This window comes from Anolis carolinensis, chromosome 3 (assembly GCF_035594765.1).
Source record: "Anolis carolinensis isolate JA03-04 chromosome 3, rAnoCar3.1.pri, whole genome shotgun sequence".
NCBI lineage: Eukaryota > Metazoa > Chordata > Lepidosauria > Squamata > Dactyloidae > Anolis > Anolis carolinensis.
The window spans coordinates 281,655,676-281,674,593 of NC_085843.1; the positions used below are offsets into that span (position 1 = coordinate 281,655,676).

The 18,918-nt window shown below is 40.8% G+C and overlaps 1 protein-coding gene across 2 annotated transcripts in view; it reads right to left on the bottom strand.

The window, feature by feature from the left end:
- The window catches only part of dis3l2 (DIS3 like 3'-5' exoribonuclease 2), a 242,595-nt gene extending 224,769 nt beyond the window's left edge, over nt 1-17,826 (bottom strand). For both annotated transcript variants that reach the window (XM_008117855.3, XM_008117854.3), the window contains exons 1-2: nt 17,705-17,826; nt 8,270-9,003 (exon numbers count right to left, since the gene is read on the bottom strand). In XM_008117855.3, coding sequence (XP_008116062.2) covers nt 8,270-8,987 — 718 coding nt within the window. In that variant the 5' untranslated portion in view covers nt 8,988-9,003; nt 17,705-17,826. The remainder of the gene's footprint in view (nt 1-8,269; nt 9,004-17,704) is intronic.
- Nucleotides 17,827-18,918: the final 1,092 nt, after the last annotated feature.

An 18,918-nucleotide genomic window follows, 5' to 3' on the forward strand; every position in this document is an offset into this window, starting at 1 on the left:
ACACCAGCAAAAGAAACAAGAGAACCACGGAAAGAAAAAAGAAAAACACAGCTGAAAATATTCCTTTGCTTTCTTTGGAGGAAATAAAAAGCAAAGAGGGGGAAAGAGGCTAGAGGCATCTTTTAAAAGATCTCCAGGAAAAAAGGCAAGAAACAGCTCACATAACAAAGAGGTCAGGGAACTAGAAGCTGGACTGTTGCGGTGACAAGGGCCTAGTCCTCAACAACACAACATATCTCCGAATGAGCTTCCAGACCACAGGTCATGGGACCTCATAGATGATGGTCTGTAAATAGATGACGCAGCCGCATGAGAACATAATTAGACAAACGGTGTGGGACAGGAGAACTCGATCCTGGAATAAAACAAAATACTCGCACATTTGTAAAATTTTGCCCAAAATCTGTGAGGAAGTGTGTAACACAAAATATTTAATCAAAACCAAAGATTCAACTCTGACTCAATTACACAGTTCACTGCAGGTTTAAGCAAGCTGCTTTCTCTTCTCTTACAAAAGGTCATGGGGAGAAAAAAAACAAAAACTGTTAAGTGTTTTTTATGTTTTGGAGAGCAATAAATGGCAAAGGAAAACGATGTTTTATAGCCAAAGTAACATACAAATAAGACTACTGGCCCAACTCTACGTATTTGCTTCAGATAGTCCACACAAATTCCCATCCAAATTTCCCAGAATTGTATTTGCTTCCATCGAGCTTTGAACTGGAGAAATTTAAAAACTGGTCATCTGTACAAGAACAGGATCTAATCTCCCAACCAGCGACACCATCCCACTACAGTGTTCTCAGCGCAAGCCAAAAACATTACATTGCATTGCACAAGTAGTCAGGAGAGCAGATTGCAAGGACGTTTTGAAGCTCTAGCTATATAAGCTCCTCTCTTTCGCAGACAATACCATGCTATAAATTCAGCTTCTCTTCTCCTCCATATCCCATTACGAAGATTAACGTCATCTGTCGAATAAACTGCTGAATTTCAGGACAAAAAGAAATGTGGTCAGGCTTTCAAGATTTCCACACCAACTGGCAGTCTAGCTTTGCACTGGCTGAAGGCTTCCAGAACTGGGCTAGACAGTATCAGCACCATAAGTCTTAGTCCCATTCCAGAATTTGGAAAGGTTACCTTGTCAAGAAAAATATTCCCAGAACCTCCTAGAACAGTACATGTGTCCTTGAACAAGTGTGCAGGTGTTCATTTGTGTGCAATGTTTTGTCCAAATATCTATGCTCTTAACAATACTAGATGGCTCCTAGATTCTTATGAGACTTTATCTCTTCGATTTTAGGGTCATGATACAATTGTGTTCAACCCAAGGGCAAATCCCCCCCCCCCCCACATACACCAGGGAAAATTCTCAAAAACTCAATTTTCCGCGGTGATCCCTCTAATAAATAGCAATAGAAAGTGACATTTGTGGCTATTTGAGGATTTTGTGGGGTTCTTGGGTGTTTGTGGAAAGGAAGTAAGGACATATCTGCATGTTTACATGCATGCTTTCTGCAAGTTTAGCCTCAGCAATGGAATCCTAAACAAGAGAGGAACAGGACATAAAGTTCAACACAGAGGCACATTGGAAAGTTTAAATCACAATTATCCACCAATAATCAAATCCACAAAATTAAACCCACAAATATGAAGACCTGACTGTATTGGGAATTTTTTAAACATATTTTCCCATTTTTAATACTGTGTAGTAATTTTTTCACTGCTGCATACATTTTGTATATACTAAAAACCTTCCCCCAATGAGAAAGTGATTTTAATTAATAAGAGTAATTTTAAGCCATTTATATCCTGTCTGATCTTGGAAATTAAGCAGGGCCAGCCTGGGAAGGGATAATGTCACTCAAGACCAGGTGCTGTAGCCTCTATTTCAGAGGAAGGGACTGGCCAAACCACTTCTGAGGACTCCTTGCCTAAGAACCCAATAAAATTAATGGGATTCCCATAAGTTAATAGGTAACTAAAAGTGTCCTGGTGGCACAGCGGATTCTTCCAACCTAGCAGTTCGAAAGGATGCAAATGTGAGTAGATCAATAGGTACTGTTTCAACGAGAAGGTAATGGCGTTCCATACAATCACGGTGGCCACATTACCTTGGAAGCTTCTACAGACATCGGCTCTTCGGCTTAGAAATGGAGATGAGCACCAACCCCCAGAGTTGGACATGACTAGACTTAATGTCAAGGGGAAACCTTTACCTTTACCTAAAGGTGTGCATACACACACTTCTATCTTTCCCACGTGTTGTGTATGCAGTCCTCAGCCAAATAGTTAGCAGGAAAAGTGAATCCAGGGTCACACACACATATATCTTTATTGTAAAGACTAACATCTGAATACAAGTCTTGACACCAACTTCTCTATTGGAACTGTTGGTATCTCAGGTGCCAGGTATATAGATTCACAAACTCGCCTATAAAGGCACATAGCATCAATACAACTCGGCTTATAGCAAAGTAGTTCATCGGTCCCCCAGAAGACCTTGGAGGGCCAAGCACAATCCACCACACACTTTGCAATAAAATAATAACTACTATTGGGGCATTTTCAATTTTTAAAAGCAAGAAATGAACAAAAGTCGTTTCTTACAGTTGTTGTCATTGTTGTATTTCTAATCTACTTTTTCCCAGTTTGGGATGCAAAGCTGCTTAAAAATATATGTGGGGCTAGATTATTATTTTTAGTGGAATGGATCACCTGTTTAAACAGAAGTTTTTATTTGTATGCAGCAGGAAAATTGGAAGACAGCCTAACTCCTCTGGGAAGGAAGACCCTGAGCCTGGGGCAGCCATTAAGAAGGCCTGGTCTACCTCGTTCCTACCAGATTTTCCTGTCAAGATGGTGAGACAGAGAGAAAAGCCTCCCCAGCAGATGGGCTGGTCCATAAGGGACAATGTGGTCCTTCAAATAACTTGGACTGTATAGGTATGTTCACTTTCTGACTTTTAAATATTGACTTCTCCTGTGTTTAGAATGACCAAAGAGGTCAAAAACATGATGAGAATGCATTTGAGACATTTGAGGACATTCTGTTCCTAGTCTGGGGGGTTCCAGAGTCCACAGAAATGGCCCTAGGACATTGCCCTCCCCAGTTCATAGCAAGGTATTATCAGTTCCCATGAACCACCTGGGAAAAACACAGCGGGATTAGGATCAGCTGCTTTCCCCAAGTTCTTCTCATTGTTAGAGAATCAGAATGATTAAAAATCAGCTGTCAGAAAAGACTGGTGCAAATGATTTTTCATCTCCCTCTGGCCAAAATGCTGCTTAAAAATGCCACAAGTCATAAATTATATAGTATGGCTTCTATAAAAGTAATCCAGCACATTTTGCACAATCCCCAAGACAAACGTTCACAAATGGTCATTAGCCCAAGTGCGTGAAATCTGCTGGCCCAGCTTCTATAGGCAAAGCAGGCTCTGTACAAAGGGACACATGACTCACTCCAACAGATCAGAGTGGGACCATTTTGCAAGACCAGATTGCATTTAGTGGTTAGTAAATGTTAGTCTCACTAACCATAAGCAGAAGTACTTTCACCTGACTTGACTAAAAACAACGCAGAATCACCAGAGATGGCAGCATGTTATTATAGCAGTAGCGTCTCCTATCGAATACTCAGTTCTCAACTATCCGAATGAACAAGCAATCTATTAACAAAGGTGGATTCATTAAATCTCACACCAGTTTAAATCACCAGTTTATGGTAAATGCTGATGTAGATCACATTTTGATTTATAGATTTGCTGAAAAAGCAAGCATGCTCATTGCTTGCTACAACTATTGAAACATATCTGCCTGCCCTTAAATCAAGGTTCTATATTGCCAAAGAGCATAAATCCAAAAACATCTGGCCACACAAATACAACTTTCTGCATTGCAGAACTATATCTACTTAGAGATGAGACGCATTTTTGTTTGGCTGTCTCCAAATGCATACAAGCATATTAAGCAAGACCACTTTCTGGAAGGCTAGTTGCCCAGAACTTCCCAAAAGTTAAACTGGATAGTTAACTGGGAAGAACATCTCTCCATAAAACATGGAAAGATTTATCCCTCAACTGTTGGTTTCCACATCCCACTATCTGCTGCCACTTCATTTTACCCAATGCAGAGATGAGCATGCAGAGCAAAACTGCACACACATGAAGATCTCAGACCCTCTGAAAACCAAACACAGTAGACCACAAGCTGAACATGAGTCAACAGTGTGATGCGATATCTTAAAAAGCCAATGGGATTCTAGACTTCATCAATAGAAGTATAGTGTCTCGATCAAGGGAAATCACAGTATCACTCAATTCTGCTTTGGTCAGACCTCACTGTATCCAATTCTGGACGCCACCAAGGATAGGGACAAGCTAAATGGTGTTCAGAGGAAGGCGACCAAAATGATCAAAGGTCTGGAAACCAAGCCATGGTTTAGGGAGCTGGGAGAAGACAAAGTTGACAGACAACATAATAGCCATGTTTAAATATTTGAAATATACTATATTGAGGAGGGGGGCAGATACTAGGACACAATGAAGCAATGGATTCAAATTGCAGGAGAGATTCCACCCAAACCTAAGAAAGAATTTACTGTCTGTAAGAAGTTTTTGACAGTGGAATAGGCTGCCTCAGAGTCTTCTTCTTCTAGAGAGATTATTAAGCAAAGACTGGATAGTCCTCTGTTGGGGGTGCTTTGACTGTCTTCCTGCCTGACAGAATGGGATTGGACTGGAGGGCCCTTGTGGTCACTTCCAACTCTATAATTTGATGAAATCGGGTTTCTTTATTCTGGGAGGGCATTTTAACAGCATCCACTCAGTGTCTTTGTACTAATTTGGGATTATTCTCCCCACAGCAGGAAAAAGCCACCTATTCCAAACCTCTCCAACTAGAATGGAAGAACTTGAATGACCAATGATCTGCTGGTCCACCCCACCCCACATTGATGGGTATAATCCACACCTCCACATGTCTCAGGTAGGAACAAACAAGGTGCCCCACCTATGCCAAGATGCACCTGTGGAACAGAAATTCCACAAGGGTCAGGCAAATGTGACTTAAAACCACCACAGGAGGATGCCACAGAGTCACTTCTAGGCCACTGGATCTATTTCTGTGGGAGGTTCTCACTCACATCAACTAACACTATCTACCAGACTGTTCTCCCTTTCATAACTAATTTCTATCTCCATGTTGGGATGCGGCCTTGCTTCAATAATAATAATAATAACTTTATTTTTGTATGCCGCCACCATCTCCCTGAAGGGACTCGGAGTGGCTCACATAGGGACAAGCCCAATCAGTCACATTTACCTCATTAAAAAATACAGTTAAAACACAAGTATCAACTAAAAACAGAATAGACATACCATGGTTAAAATAGCATAACTATAAAAACATTAAAATGATTAATAATCATCTGTGAGCCTTTAGAAGCCTTCAAAACAATGTTAGCCTGCACAAACTTGTAATGGAGTGCCCATTGCTTCCTCTCCCCCTGTGCACAGGTGAGGATCCAGGTAAATAGCTATTGCTAAATAAACTTAAGTTCTTATCCTCTCTTATAAAGATAATCAGACCATTTTATGTTAAACTTTTCCAGGTGTCTTCCATAAAATGTGAAATCCCTCAAGGAATAAAAAAAACTGGGCATAAAAGTGAAAGTGAATTTGAAATAAAAAGGGCAGTGTTGCCACCAGAAATCTGTGCAGAACATATGGCACTTGAGAAACATCAATATAGTAGGCAGAAAAGAGATCTTAGAAGCAGCCAACCTGGTTGAAAGCGTCTGGTTGATGTCATTCAAACAGGTTATCCAGGTTCTACTCAAAGGAACCGAATCTACAGCAAAGAGTGGTAGATGAAGGAGGTAATTGTGCTTTATGGTTAGAAACTAGTGGCGAGGAGCCTCACTGATTTCACCTATGAAATCTTGGAAATAAAGTTGCCAAAGTGAAAGCTTTATACAGAGATCCTACACCTTTAACGGTTATAGATTTCAAAGACATAGCCATGTTAGTCTGAGATATCAATTTGCAAAGGAATCTTGTAGAATCTTAATGACTAACTGAACTAATGGCGTTGGTAATATAAGCTTTAATAGAATACATCTGAGGAAGGAGAGTTAAGTCTACAAAATCTTAATACTACCAACCTTGTTTTTTCAGTTAATCTCTAAGAGGTGCCATGAGTCCCTTTGCAAACTTTAATAGTTGTATAAAAAACAAAGGCAACTTTTTCTGAATAAATCTTGCAAAAAAAAACCATTATAGGGTTGCCTTAGGGTCACCAAAAGCCGGAAACAACTTGAAAGCACACAAAAACAACAACAACAATAACAACAGCAGCAACAACAGCAACAACAACAACAGGGAAGTTCAGCAGGTGTAGATTATTAATGGGTTGCATAACAAGTAACACCTGCTGAAATTGTCTGTTCTACAGAACCACTGAAGATACAGGAACCCTCTCTAGTTTTCAACCTGAAAGCTCTAGTTGGAAGGAAGGCTTTCCTCAAGTTTTTGCATCCCTAGCAGAAAGCATTCTGTCAAAACTGGCCTTATGTCATACATTCATCACCCAATCTCTGTGTAACTCACCTGTAAATATATCAGTTGACTGCCCTTAACAAGGTCCAAACGGGATTGCTAAATATAAACATAAATCCTAATCCAAACTAAGACAGCAAACCCCACTATCCCAGATCACAACTATAAATAAAGGAGAAAGTAATTTTGAGTGTTCTTTCTGTCTGATTTTCAGATTCGTAAAGGTTGCGAATTTCCAAAGCACTTTAACAAGAATCAAATGCACTTTTTAAAAGCATTCTGTCAGCTTTGGTCTTACGTCACCTGCTCATCTCCTAGTTTCAGTGCAACTCACTCTTGACAAGATCCAAGCTACATTAAGAAATATAAATCTCAATCCAGACTAACTCAGATTATAAATCTGTAAGTAAATTTAATAGTAAAGCCAATGTGTATCTTATGATGCATAGAAAACAATAACAGGCTCAGTCCCTTGAACCACAGCAGGAGCAAAATTCAAAGTGAGGACTTTTCGATTTAGCTCAATCTCATAATTTTTTTTTCTTGTCAGGAGCAACCGGAGTTGCTTCTGGAGTGAGAGAATTGGCTGTCTGCAAGGACATTACCCAGGGGACGCCCAGATGTTTTGATGTTTTACCATCCTTGTGGAAGGCTTCTCTCATGTCCCCGCATGGAGCTGGAGCTGATAAAGGGAGCTCATCCGTGCTCTCCCAGGGTGGGATTCTAACCTGGCAGCCTTCAGGTCAGCAACCCAACCTTCAAGTCACAAGGCTTTTATCCCCTAGGCCACCGGAGGCTCCATCTCATAAATAACATGCTATGTGCAGAAAATTGGGCTCAGACTAGCCTTAAACATATTAACAATGTCAGGTAACACAAGAGGCTGCAAGGACCAAGGTTAAATAGCAAGTGGCATTCCTTCACTGCTGCATGTTTTCCCAGAGAAATGGCATTTCTGGACCAAATTACCCACTTCGTGCTAAGCAGATCAGGTAAGAGCAGGGTGTGCCTTGTTTTAAAAGAGACGATCTCATGTGCCCTATAACAAGGATGAGTTTAGGCAAGTTCACTACGAGGATCTTGCAGACGGGGAAGCCAAGCACTGCAGATCAGAAGCAAAGGCAAAAAGGACAGGGATGGTGAAATCGCTGGTTTCAGTCTCATATTGAGACAAAGGCAGGAAATAAATCTATTGAATTAATTAAACAAATCATTAAATGTAAATGTAATTAAATAATGAATTTAAAAAACAAATATAAATAGGAACAGAGGTCACTTAAACATTTGCTTCAAAAGATAATTTCTAAAACAGGCTTCTACGTATTATTAATCTCTTGATATTGTGAATTGCAACTTCCATAATTCTACAGAAACATATCTGGTTGTGGTATTATGAGAATTATGGTTCAACATATCTGGAATGCATCAGGTTTGGGATGTAGTTTCTCTAAATAGCTTCTTTAAATATTAGAAACCTCTCTCTCTCTCTCTCTCTCTCTCTCTCTCTTCTTCCTCTCTTTTTGAAACCAGCAGCAAGTCTTCAGTAGCAGTAATGTTATTAATATTAGATAAGCAAAAGTATCTGGTCCTCAAACAACTGTCAATAACATGGCATTCATTTCACTATAATCCCACCCAAGTAATTCGTAAACCATAGGCTCCTAATCACTTAAACCACCGCAACCACACCAAAGACAGTCAGCTCTCACCATGAGGTTGGCTGGGCGATAAGAAGCCAGTCTTCCTAGCATTCGCTGTGGGCAAATCCATGCCAAACTGCCCAGCAGAGCCTTCTGATCTCCCCAAGATGGTTGGAGGATCACTGCTACTGTCTTTACTCCGCAACTCCTCATGGTCCCTTTCTCCAGAACTGGAGGTCTGCTGCTGCGAGACAGCTGGTCTGGTCAACAGCCTTTGGCCGCCCACCACCTGCTTCACTCTGAAGATGGCCACTGTATCTCCATGGCGGTTAGGAGAAATGTGATCCTCTTCTTCCACCACTACATCCTGACTGTTGTCTCCTTTGCCAGCATTGGGATCCCTATGATAGTGGGGCTGCTGCTGCTGCTTCCTGGCAAAACCTTCCTCTCGGCTGTCATTCAGGCGTTCCGATCGTCCCACCTCCAGCTGTCCTGGAGGCATTGCTCTCACTTGAAAGCCACCTGGTGCTTTCATCCCATTTTTCAGCAGAGCTTCTCTCACCAGGCCCCTTTTCAAGGATGGCTCAATATCCAAACCTAATTCATTTGGGGCACCTTCTTCCAGCTGCAGCTTCTGAGCAATGTGGTTCAAGTAAGAATGGAACCGTCCACTGTGGTGCTTCTGCACGAGCCGAGCGTAGGCGTTTTTCTGCGGGATGGAGGGCTTGCTTGGACCATCCTTGCAAACGTGGACGGGAGTGCCTCTGGAACCCCCTTGTGTCTCCATGGTCCAGGAATATTACCTGCCACCAAAGGAGGGCAAATGTCAGGTGTATGTAGGATCAGAAGAGAGATTACATGTTCTTCAATCAAAACAAGTGATGCAGCAGAATAATGTGAGCACATACAGGCAAAAAAGCTGGGCAAAAAGTAGGAGACTAAATCTTCAATATCTGACTAATTCCGATCCTTCTCTTCACTGCTTTAGGTATTTCCCACAAACCACAGAGTAATCTCTATTTTGAGGTTTATATGGACCTCTACCTCTATCCTCCCTCTTGGTCCTCAGCTCCGGCATTGCTCCCAGCATCCCTTGGTTGTGCCACACTCCCTATCCCAGTGCCAAACTGGTTTCATTATTTCCTGCACAACAGCCTCACTTGTGGCTAACTTTACATTGTTGTTGTGTGCCTTCAAGTCATTTCCAACCTCTGGCAAATCTAACACTGGGTTTTCTGGGCAAGATTTGTTCAGAAGAGGCTTGCCTTCCCTGAGGCTGAGAGTCAGACTTGCCCATGATTACTCAATGACCAAGCAGGGATTGAAACCTCAGTCTCCAGAGTCATGGTCCAATGCTCAAACCGCTACACCACAATGGCTCCCTAACATTATGTGCTTCTCCAAAATAATATGTATATGCATTATTTACATTTCTACCCTTCTTTTTCTCTAATGCTGTGTGTGGCTCTCTTCCTCCCTATCTTATCCTCACAAAAAGCTTGCACAATTGTTCAGCCAGGGAGATTAAGAGTGACCGGCCCACGATCTGAGAAGAATGGGGACTTGAACACAGATCAGCCCAAGTCTAACTATTGATACAGGGAATGTCCATGAAGCATCTTGGCTGACATACACAAAGGATCTTAACTAAAACACTAGGGTTGGATTTAAGACTTGGAATGCCTGCCCAGGCCTTCCCTTTCATTTTTTTTAATTGGGAAAAAGTTGTTGGTATTGGTAGCACTTTAGTTTGTTCTGTAGTTTTATTATATCAGAAGACACACAATGTCAAAAGGAGCAGCAGCAATCCAAGAATGTCCAGTTTATGACCCGAGATGTACGCACTGGATACTTTCCAGAGGGGGAGGCATTTGGGCTCAATATTATTCTCCCAACCCTTCACAAATCATTTCAACTCACTCTCCTCCTAAGTCAATGCAGTCAAACTAAAGCAGCTGCCATTGAACAAAAATCTGACCATGTCTACCCACAGGCTCTCCAAAAATAACTTAAGTTATTTTCCCCTGAATAATTTACAGGACTTTCAACAGGAAGGGTGGAGATTCCCTCATAAGAAGGAACGCATACCTCCTCCGTTTGTTACAAAGGACTGCTATGATCAGTTATATAGCCACACATTTAGTATACATGGCACAGGGCAAAAGATCGTTCCTTGCTCTCACAATGTTATAATCCAGTGTAGACATGGGAAAGAAAGAAAGCAAAAGAGGCAGGCAAAGAAAACAATTTTTCAGTTTTAAAACCAAATGTACATAGTTATGTTTATTTAATATGATGTCTGCTGTAATCATGTGTGCTATATTATACAAAAGCCAGTGTAGTGGTTTGAGTGCTGGACTATGGGAGACTGGGATTTGAATTCCTGCTTAGCCATGGGTGAACTTGGGCATGCCACAAACTCTCAGCCTCAGAGGAAGGTAATGATAGTCATCTTCTAAAGAAATCTCACCAAGAAAACTGTATGATATAATCAGCATTAGTTGGATTTGACTTTAAGACAAATAACAACAACATATTATACACAATAGTTTACACGATCAAGATAAATGTATGTGTATGAACAGGGTACACGATTACAGTAGACATTATATTAAACAAATTGGGTTGCATGTGAACTCAAACTAGGTTTGAGCGGGCATATAGATTAGAAAAGAACATGAGAATAACCTAAGCTCTTCTTCACTGCTGACAGCCAAAGTGGAGATGAAAGGAATTTTGAGCAATGAACCACAGGAATGCAAGACAGATGAGAGGTCAGCTCCTAATTCATGCACCGCTTTTGATATTAACATTAGGTCCAACCCCATTGTGGACATCTATGTCTGACATGTTTTTGAGATCTGCGGGATGCAGGAAAACTTCAAAAATGATTACAAGACAGATATTTTCTAATGCCTCCCACATCTAAAGCCACCCAATGATCCATCAGGTATTTCCATATAGAAACATGTGGGTAGGTAGGTATCCCATTCCAGTAAGATAGGCAAATAGGATCAAGTGTTGCCCTGCCCAACATACCTCAACCTGCCTCCCAATCCAAACATGCCTACTGGCATACCAGCAAATGTAATACAAGTCATATAATGCCTCAGTATTGTCTATGATGACTAGGGCTTCTGGGAGCTGTAGGCCAAAAAATATCTAGAGAAGCACATCCTCCCACTCCTGCTTGACCAGTAAGGGTGGGGGGTTTCTTTTGAATTCCAGAAATGGTCTCACAATAAAAGCAAAGGAATACCATCTCTGGCTCACTGTCACACCCAAGATAATTAAGTATTCCCAAAAAGGCAATTATGCAAAGGTAGTGATACTCCACCCAACATCACTTTGCAATGTGACAGTCCCTGGTGAACCAGAAATTCAGTAAAGTAAACATCCCGGACTGAGGTGTGAAGTTGTTAAAAGGCACTTCCCAATACATTAAGCCAATGCAACAGAAATTTTGATTCAAAGTTGAAAATATTGTGACCAAAAAAATCAATTCAGTTGGCTTTATTATACACTAAATATTGAATCTTTATGCACAAAAGACACCTATCTTAAATTCCCAGGTGCCACAGACAAGCAAGTCTTCATTTTCTTAACTTGTTTCATATTGTACAGCTAGCCCTCCACATTTATGGGCCTACCTTTTTCCGATTTGATTAATATGGTCTCTCAAAGGCCACATCTACACTGACTATTTAATACAGTTTCAAACTGGTATTGAAGAAAGTGGTTTCACTGTGCAGATGATTACATAGGAAATCTTGGAACCAGTTTGAAGCCTGAATGGAGAATACATTAACCATAGAATGCTGGTACAGATTAAGATCTTTGTGAATGCTTGTTGTTTGGCAACTGTAGTTTGAAGCTAGCGTTGAACTGTATTAAATGGTGAGTGTAGATAGGGTCTTAGAATCTGTAGGTCCTCTAGTGTGACTCTATGGTCAACTTTAATCAGATGTTAACCTTGGAGTTGCACTGGAGAACCTAGGCCCCATCTACATTGCATATAATGCAGTTTAACTACATTATGAGAGTCTACACTACACTACATTATGAGAGTCTACACTACACTGTGGAATTCTCTGCCCGCGGAGATTAGGCAAGCCCCCACACTAGCAGCCTTCAAGAAAGACTTGAAAACATGGCTCTTTCGCTGTGCTTTTGGAGAGTAACCATTTTATATTTCTTTTCCGTTGCTCCCCCTAATATCTATCCTCCAGAATACCCCACTCCCTTATGACCCTGTTCGCTGTGGTTTTTATTATTATGTCTTTCTCACCCCGAGTTTTAACTTAATGTTCATGTGGTCTGCCCTTGTTTTTATTGTCTCCTTGTTTTATTTTGTAATGGATATTATTTACTGTATTGCTTATTGTATTGTGTTGTGCTGTTCTTTTATATGCTGTTTACACTGTATTGTTTTGGGCATGGCCCCATGTAAGCCGCCCCGAGTCCCCGTTGGGGAGATGGTGGCGGGGTATAAATAAAGTTTTATTATTATTATTATTATTATTATTATTATTATTATTATTATTATTATACTGAATGTAGATGGGGCCCTAGAGATTCTTTAAAAATATACACTTTTTTATTCATGGTTTTTCCACTATCACAGGGTTCCTGCACCCCTAAACCCATTGAATGTGGAGAGCTAATTGTATCTAGCTGTTTTCTGTTGGAAACAAAATATTAGACCTAATGGAGATTTCAGGCTATTCTATAATGGCAGTTGTGACATTTTCACTTCTATCAACGTGTCACGATCATCTGTCAATTAACAAAGGGGCATAAGAGATACCTTGAAGTGGGCTGGCTGGCACACATCCTTAGACCTATTTTCTCTAATCAATAAGCACACTCACTACAATGTAGAAAGGAAAAAAAGATCTGCAGGGCATGTCTTCTCTCCTTCTCATAAAGCCCAGAACTGAAAATTCTTAAAACAAGAACTCCTAAGTTACAGGAAAACAACAAATTGAAAACAAAACCAGCCTCATTAAGCCATTTCCCAGTTTGAAACCTTGCTGTCTAACCGAAAAGTAGACAGTGTGACTCCATGCTGTGAATGAACAATTTTTAGTTTCCAAGAAAGAAGAGAACTTAAGACAATGATACCCATAAAAAGAAGACAGTACACATATGTCAACAGATGTTTAATTAAAGTGTTGTTAATTCAGTAGTATGACAGACCCACTCCTTGCTAGAAGTCTCACAGCCAGATCTAGGCAGTAAGGAGACACAAGTAATTGCATGCAAGCAGAGTCAAAGAAGAGGAAAAGACAAAGATTCAGCAGGTTGGAGGGACTTGCCTGGGTTAACCACCGAAAAACTAACCGTCAATTCTACCAAACAGCTATACAACTGCTTTGAACTAGATTATATTAGTTGACACTGCCATATAATCCAGTTAAAAGTAGATAATCTCGATTTTATATGACAGTGTAGAAGGGGCCCTATGGTTAATCTCCATGCCTGGTTAATCTCCACAAAATATATTAAAATACACATACACACACCATTTAGACCATTTTCATCACATTAATGATCCAAAGAAAGATTTATCTAGTTCATAAGGCAGAAAGTCTGCCTTTATTAAACAGCTAAAAACATGGTTTTTAAAATGTGCATCTGAACAATCAATGACATGTAAGACCCCTCCCATTGACATACTGTTTCCTCACACTTTATTTCCCCCCCTGCCTATCCTACACAAATTATCTCAGGAAATGCTTGACACTTGTCCAGGCACTTTATTAATGCTCTTGAAATCACACACTTTTGATCTGATTGCCCCCATTTATCCATTGATGGTGATACTGTTTTTACTACCTTCCCTATCGGATCATTACACTGTTTTTGTATTTTGTGTTTTTAATTTGTCTATTATATCTGAATGTTATGCTGATGTTGTTTTTACTTAGTTATATTGGTTTTAACTGTCATATTTTGTTTCTGTTTTGGACTTGGCCCCATGTTAGCTGCCCCGAGTCCCTTTGGGGAGATGGTGGCGGGATAGAAAATAAATTATTATTATTATTATTATTATTATTATTATTATTATTATTATTATTAAATACTTGAATGAAAAAAATTAATGAGTTTTAATTCTGTGTCTGTATTTCCCTTCAAGTCATCTCTTGACTTCTGGCAACTCCATGAATTCCACAGCGTTTTCTTAGGCAAGGAATCTTCAGAGGTGGTTTTGTTAGTTCCTTCCTTTGAAATAGAACCTACCTACCTACCGCTCCTGAGATTCCCTGGCAATCCTTCTTGGCTTGAGAGTAGACCCCAAAAGTTATATTTGCCACAAGCTCTGGAAGTTCTTTGCTTGCAGTATTTGGGAGAAAGGAAACGAATGAGTAGGTCTTATGTGTGTTTGAACCTTGAAGGGGGGACATGTCACACTGAGAAGGGGACCAACTTGTTTTCTGCTGCTCTAGACCCTCCAAGAATTGTGGGAGTTGAAGTCCAAAACACCTGGGAGGAAGGCTGAAGTTTGCCCATGCCTGGTCTAGAGACTAGGGACACAATGGAGCCATATCTTCAAATTGCAGGAAAGGAGAGATCCCACCTAAACATGTAGAAGAACTTCCTGATGGTAACAGCTTTAAGACCATGGAATATCCTGATGCCTGGGAATCTGCTGTTCTGGAGGTTTTTAAACAGAAGCTGAATGGCCATCTGTCAGGGCTTCTGAAGGCTTGCACACAGCCATACAATCCAGAATATCAAGGCAGATAATCCACAATATCTGCTTTGAACTGGATTATCTGAGTCCACACTGCCAAATAATCCAGTTCAACATGGATTTTATACAGTTGTATGAAACAGGCCTTAGATAGTGTGTTCTTGCTTTCCAGAAGTCGGTTGGGATAGCTGGTCTTTGGGTTCTCTTTCAATGCTAGGATTCTGTGATTCTAAGGCCCATTCCACACAGCTGTATAAAATCCCACATTATCTGCTTTGAACTGGAATGTATAGAAGTGTGGACTCAGATAACCAAGTTCAAAGTAGATAATGTGGATGGTCTGCCTTGTTATTCTGGGTTGTATGGCTGTGTGGAAGGGTCCTGAGTCTACACTGCCATAAATAGTTGGCTGTAAATGGTAAGAAAACTACATCTAATAAATCTTCAAAATCTTATGTTTCTTTAGCTTTTTGGATGATTTTAGTCTTGGTCTCAGGACTCGCAAGCACGGCTGGTGGGAACGGGGGACAGGGCCTTCTCAGTGGTGGCTCCCCGGCTGTGGAACATCCTCCCTAGCAACATCCAACAAGACCCGACTCTTCTGGGCTTTAGAAAAGCTTTAAAGATGTGGCTGTGTGCCCAAGCATTTAATGAATAAAATTCTGAGTCAACATGGTCTGAATTAAGGTTTACGCACGAGGTTCTGGATGAATAGATTAAAAAATATGTATGCTTTTAAGGTTTTATAATGTATTTTAATAGTATTGTTAACTGATTTCTATGTATTGTTTTGATTTTAATTATTGTGTTTTGGGGCATTAAATTTTGCCAATCTCTGTAAGTCGCCCTGAGTCCCCTCAGGTGAGAAGGGCGCAGTATAAGTCCTGTAAATAAATTAATAATAATAATAATAATAATAATAATAATAATAATAAATAAGGACCCTGAGGGCCCTTCCACACAGCCCTATATCCCAGAATATCAAGGCAGAAAATCCCACATTATCTGAGTGTGGACTCAGATAACCCAGTTCAAAGCTGATATTGTGGGTTTTTCTGCCTTGATAATCTGGGTTATATGGCTGTACGGAAGGGCCTACACTACCATATAATCCAGTTCAAAGCAAATAATCCACATTATCATTATTATACAACTGTGTGGAAGGGGCCTTTGGCTTTCTAGAGATAACAGAGGCCCCTTCTACTCTGTCATATAATCCAGTTCAAAGCAGATCATCCACATTATCTGTTTGAACTAGATTATCAGATTCTACACTGCTGTATAACCTAGTTCAAAGTAGATAATCTGGATGTTATCTACATCTGTTATCTGGATGTTTGGCCTCCATTTCCTGAGGAGCTGAGCTTGCCTGAGGCCTCTGGGAGGGAAGCCCCGGCCGGCTTCTTCCCTTGCGCTTCTTCCTTTCTTCTTTCTCCCTTTTCTCTTCTCATTCCTTCATCCCCCTCCCTCCTTTCTCCCTTCATTTCTTCTCTCTCTTCTTTCTCCCTTTTTCCTCTTTCCTTTCTCTTCCTATGTCTTCCCTCCCTCTCTCCCTTCATCCCTCCCTTTTCTTCTCTTCCTTACTCCCTTAGATTAGCTCCCACCCTGGATTCCTTCCGGAAGAATCTAAAAACTTGGATGTTCACAGGTGCCTTCTCGTAACTGATCATTAATTGTCCATGCGCTTTGCCTAGCCCTTGGCCATTCCATGCACTTTATTATTACCTTGAGTCTCTCCCATCCCTAGCCACCAAAGAATATGCATTTTCAGATTTCCATTCCCCTTAAAATGGCCCATGGCCTATGGTGCTTGACTACTGATTGGGATTACTGTCTATTTTTTAAGTTATTTTAACTTTTGTAAGATGTGTTATTATACTGTAATTTTTATTCTGTTAATGTTTTCATTGATGTAATACTGTTTTGGGCTTGTCCCAGTGTAAGCCGCCCCGAGTCCTTCGGGAGATGGAGCGGGATATAAATAAAGTTTTATTATTATTTATTACTACTACGTAGCTGTGCCCGGCCACACGTTGCTGTGGCAAAGTATGGTGGTATGGGAAATAAAAGTATTGAGGAATTGGTGGTAGTTAAGGTAAAGGGTAAAGGTTTTATCTTACATTAAGTCCATTATAAATGGGTTATATAGCTGTGTGGAAGGGCCTTGAGTCTACACTGCCATATAATCCAGTTAAAATCAGATAATCTGTATTTTATAGGCAGTGTGCAAGAGGCCTAAGTAAGGCCTAACTCTATCTGTCCCCTGGGCTGAGTGGGTTGCTAGGAGACCAAGTGGGTGGAGCTTAGCCTTCTAACTGGCAGCAATTGGATAAAAACAATTATTCCTCTCCCTATAATTACGACTTTATTTTTTTCTTTTCTTTTTGTTGTATGAACGTAGAGGCATGGATGACGGGTTGTGCTGCCAAGTTTAGTGTTTATGGGATGTGTAGTTTTGTTGTTTTGTCCTAGGCCGAAATTTCATTACCCTTGTGTATATATATATATATATATATATATATATTATATGACAGTGTAGAAGGGGCCTAAGTCACCTTTGCACTTATGGCAACTCCATTAACTTCACTGGGATTTTTAGGCAAGAAAGGTTGAGAGCTGGTTTGGCCAGTTCCTTCCTTTGAATCAGAAGAAGGTGCATCTACACTGCAGAATTAATGCAGTTTTGACGCCACTTTAACCCCCATGGCTCAATGCTATAAAATTGGCAGGGGAGCCAATGCGTGAAGGCCTCCCAGAAGCCCGAGAAAAGTAACTTGCCCAAAAAAAATCCCTTTCAATGGACTCACCTGCCTCAGTTCCCCTCAGGAGCAGCCGCTTCAAAAAGTCCCCCACTTCCTGCTTCCTTCTCCTTCCGGTTCTACGGGTCGCGAGCGCGGCCAAAAGTCTCCTGCAACGCGCGAAGTTTCCCAGGCTGCTGAATAGAACGCGAAGACTGGCAGGGTGAGAAGGCGGTCTACGGGCCGTGGGAGGGGCCAGAAGCCTCCGAAATGCGCGAAGAAAGTCTTTCCCTCTTTGTTTTCCAAGCTTCTTTTATCATGAATGAATGAATGCAAGTTTGACTCCCATGGCTCAATGCAATGGGATCCTGGGAGTTGCAGGAACTACAGTTTCCAGGATTTCATAGCTTTGAGTCATGGCAGTTCAAGTGGTGTCAAACTGCATTAATTCTGCAGTGTAGACGCACCTCTTGCATTATATCATATGCCTGCCAAATTGATTGTCATAAAAAAAGCTATTTGGAATATGAACTTTCTCTTTTTAAAAAAAGGCTCTAGTAAAAAATATTATTTTATTTTATGACAGCAAACAAGATCGATATGCTGGATTTCGTATCACAAAATCACAAGTCGAACACTTCCCAAGTGTCTAGGACTGTGTGATGTATTTTCGGATGATGCACGCAGATCCCAGCAGGGTGGCCTTTTGCAGTTGGCAGATCATGATTTTGTCAATGTCTATTGTTTCCAAATGCCGGCTGAGATCTTTTGGCATGGCACCCAGTGTGCCCATCACCACCGGGACCACCTGCACTGGTTTCTGCCAGAGTCTTTGCAGTTCAATCTTGAGGTCCTGATAGCGGCTGAGTTTTTTCTGTTGTTTTTCATCAATGCGACTGTCACCTGGGATGGCAACATCGATGATCCAAACCTTTTTCTTTTCCACAACTGTGATGTCTGGTGTGTTGTGTTCCAGAACTTTGTCAGTCTGGATTCGGAAGTCCCACAGTATCTTTGCGTGCTCATTTTCCAATACTTTTGCAGGTTTGTGATCCCACCAGTTCTTTATTGCTGGGAGGTGGAACTTGAGGCATAAGTTCCAATTAATCATTTGGGCCGCATAGTTGTGCCTCTGTTTGTAGTCTGTCTGTAATAATAATAATTGTATTTGTTACCCTCCTCTACTAGCGGCTTGAGGTGGGGTACAACACACATCAAGATAAAATGCATACAACAAAATGCATATATCAAAGTACACCTCTGTAAAATACATATACAAAGAT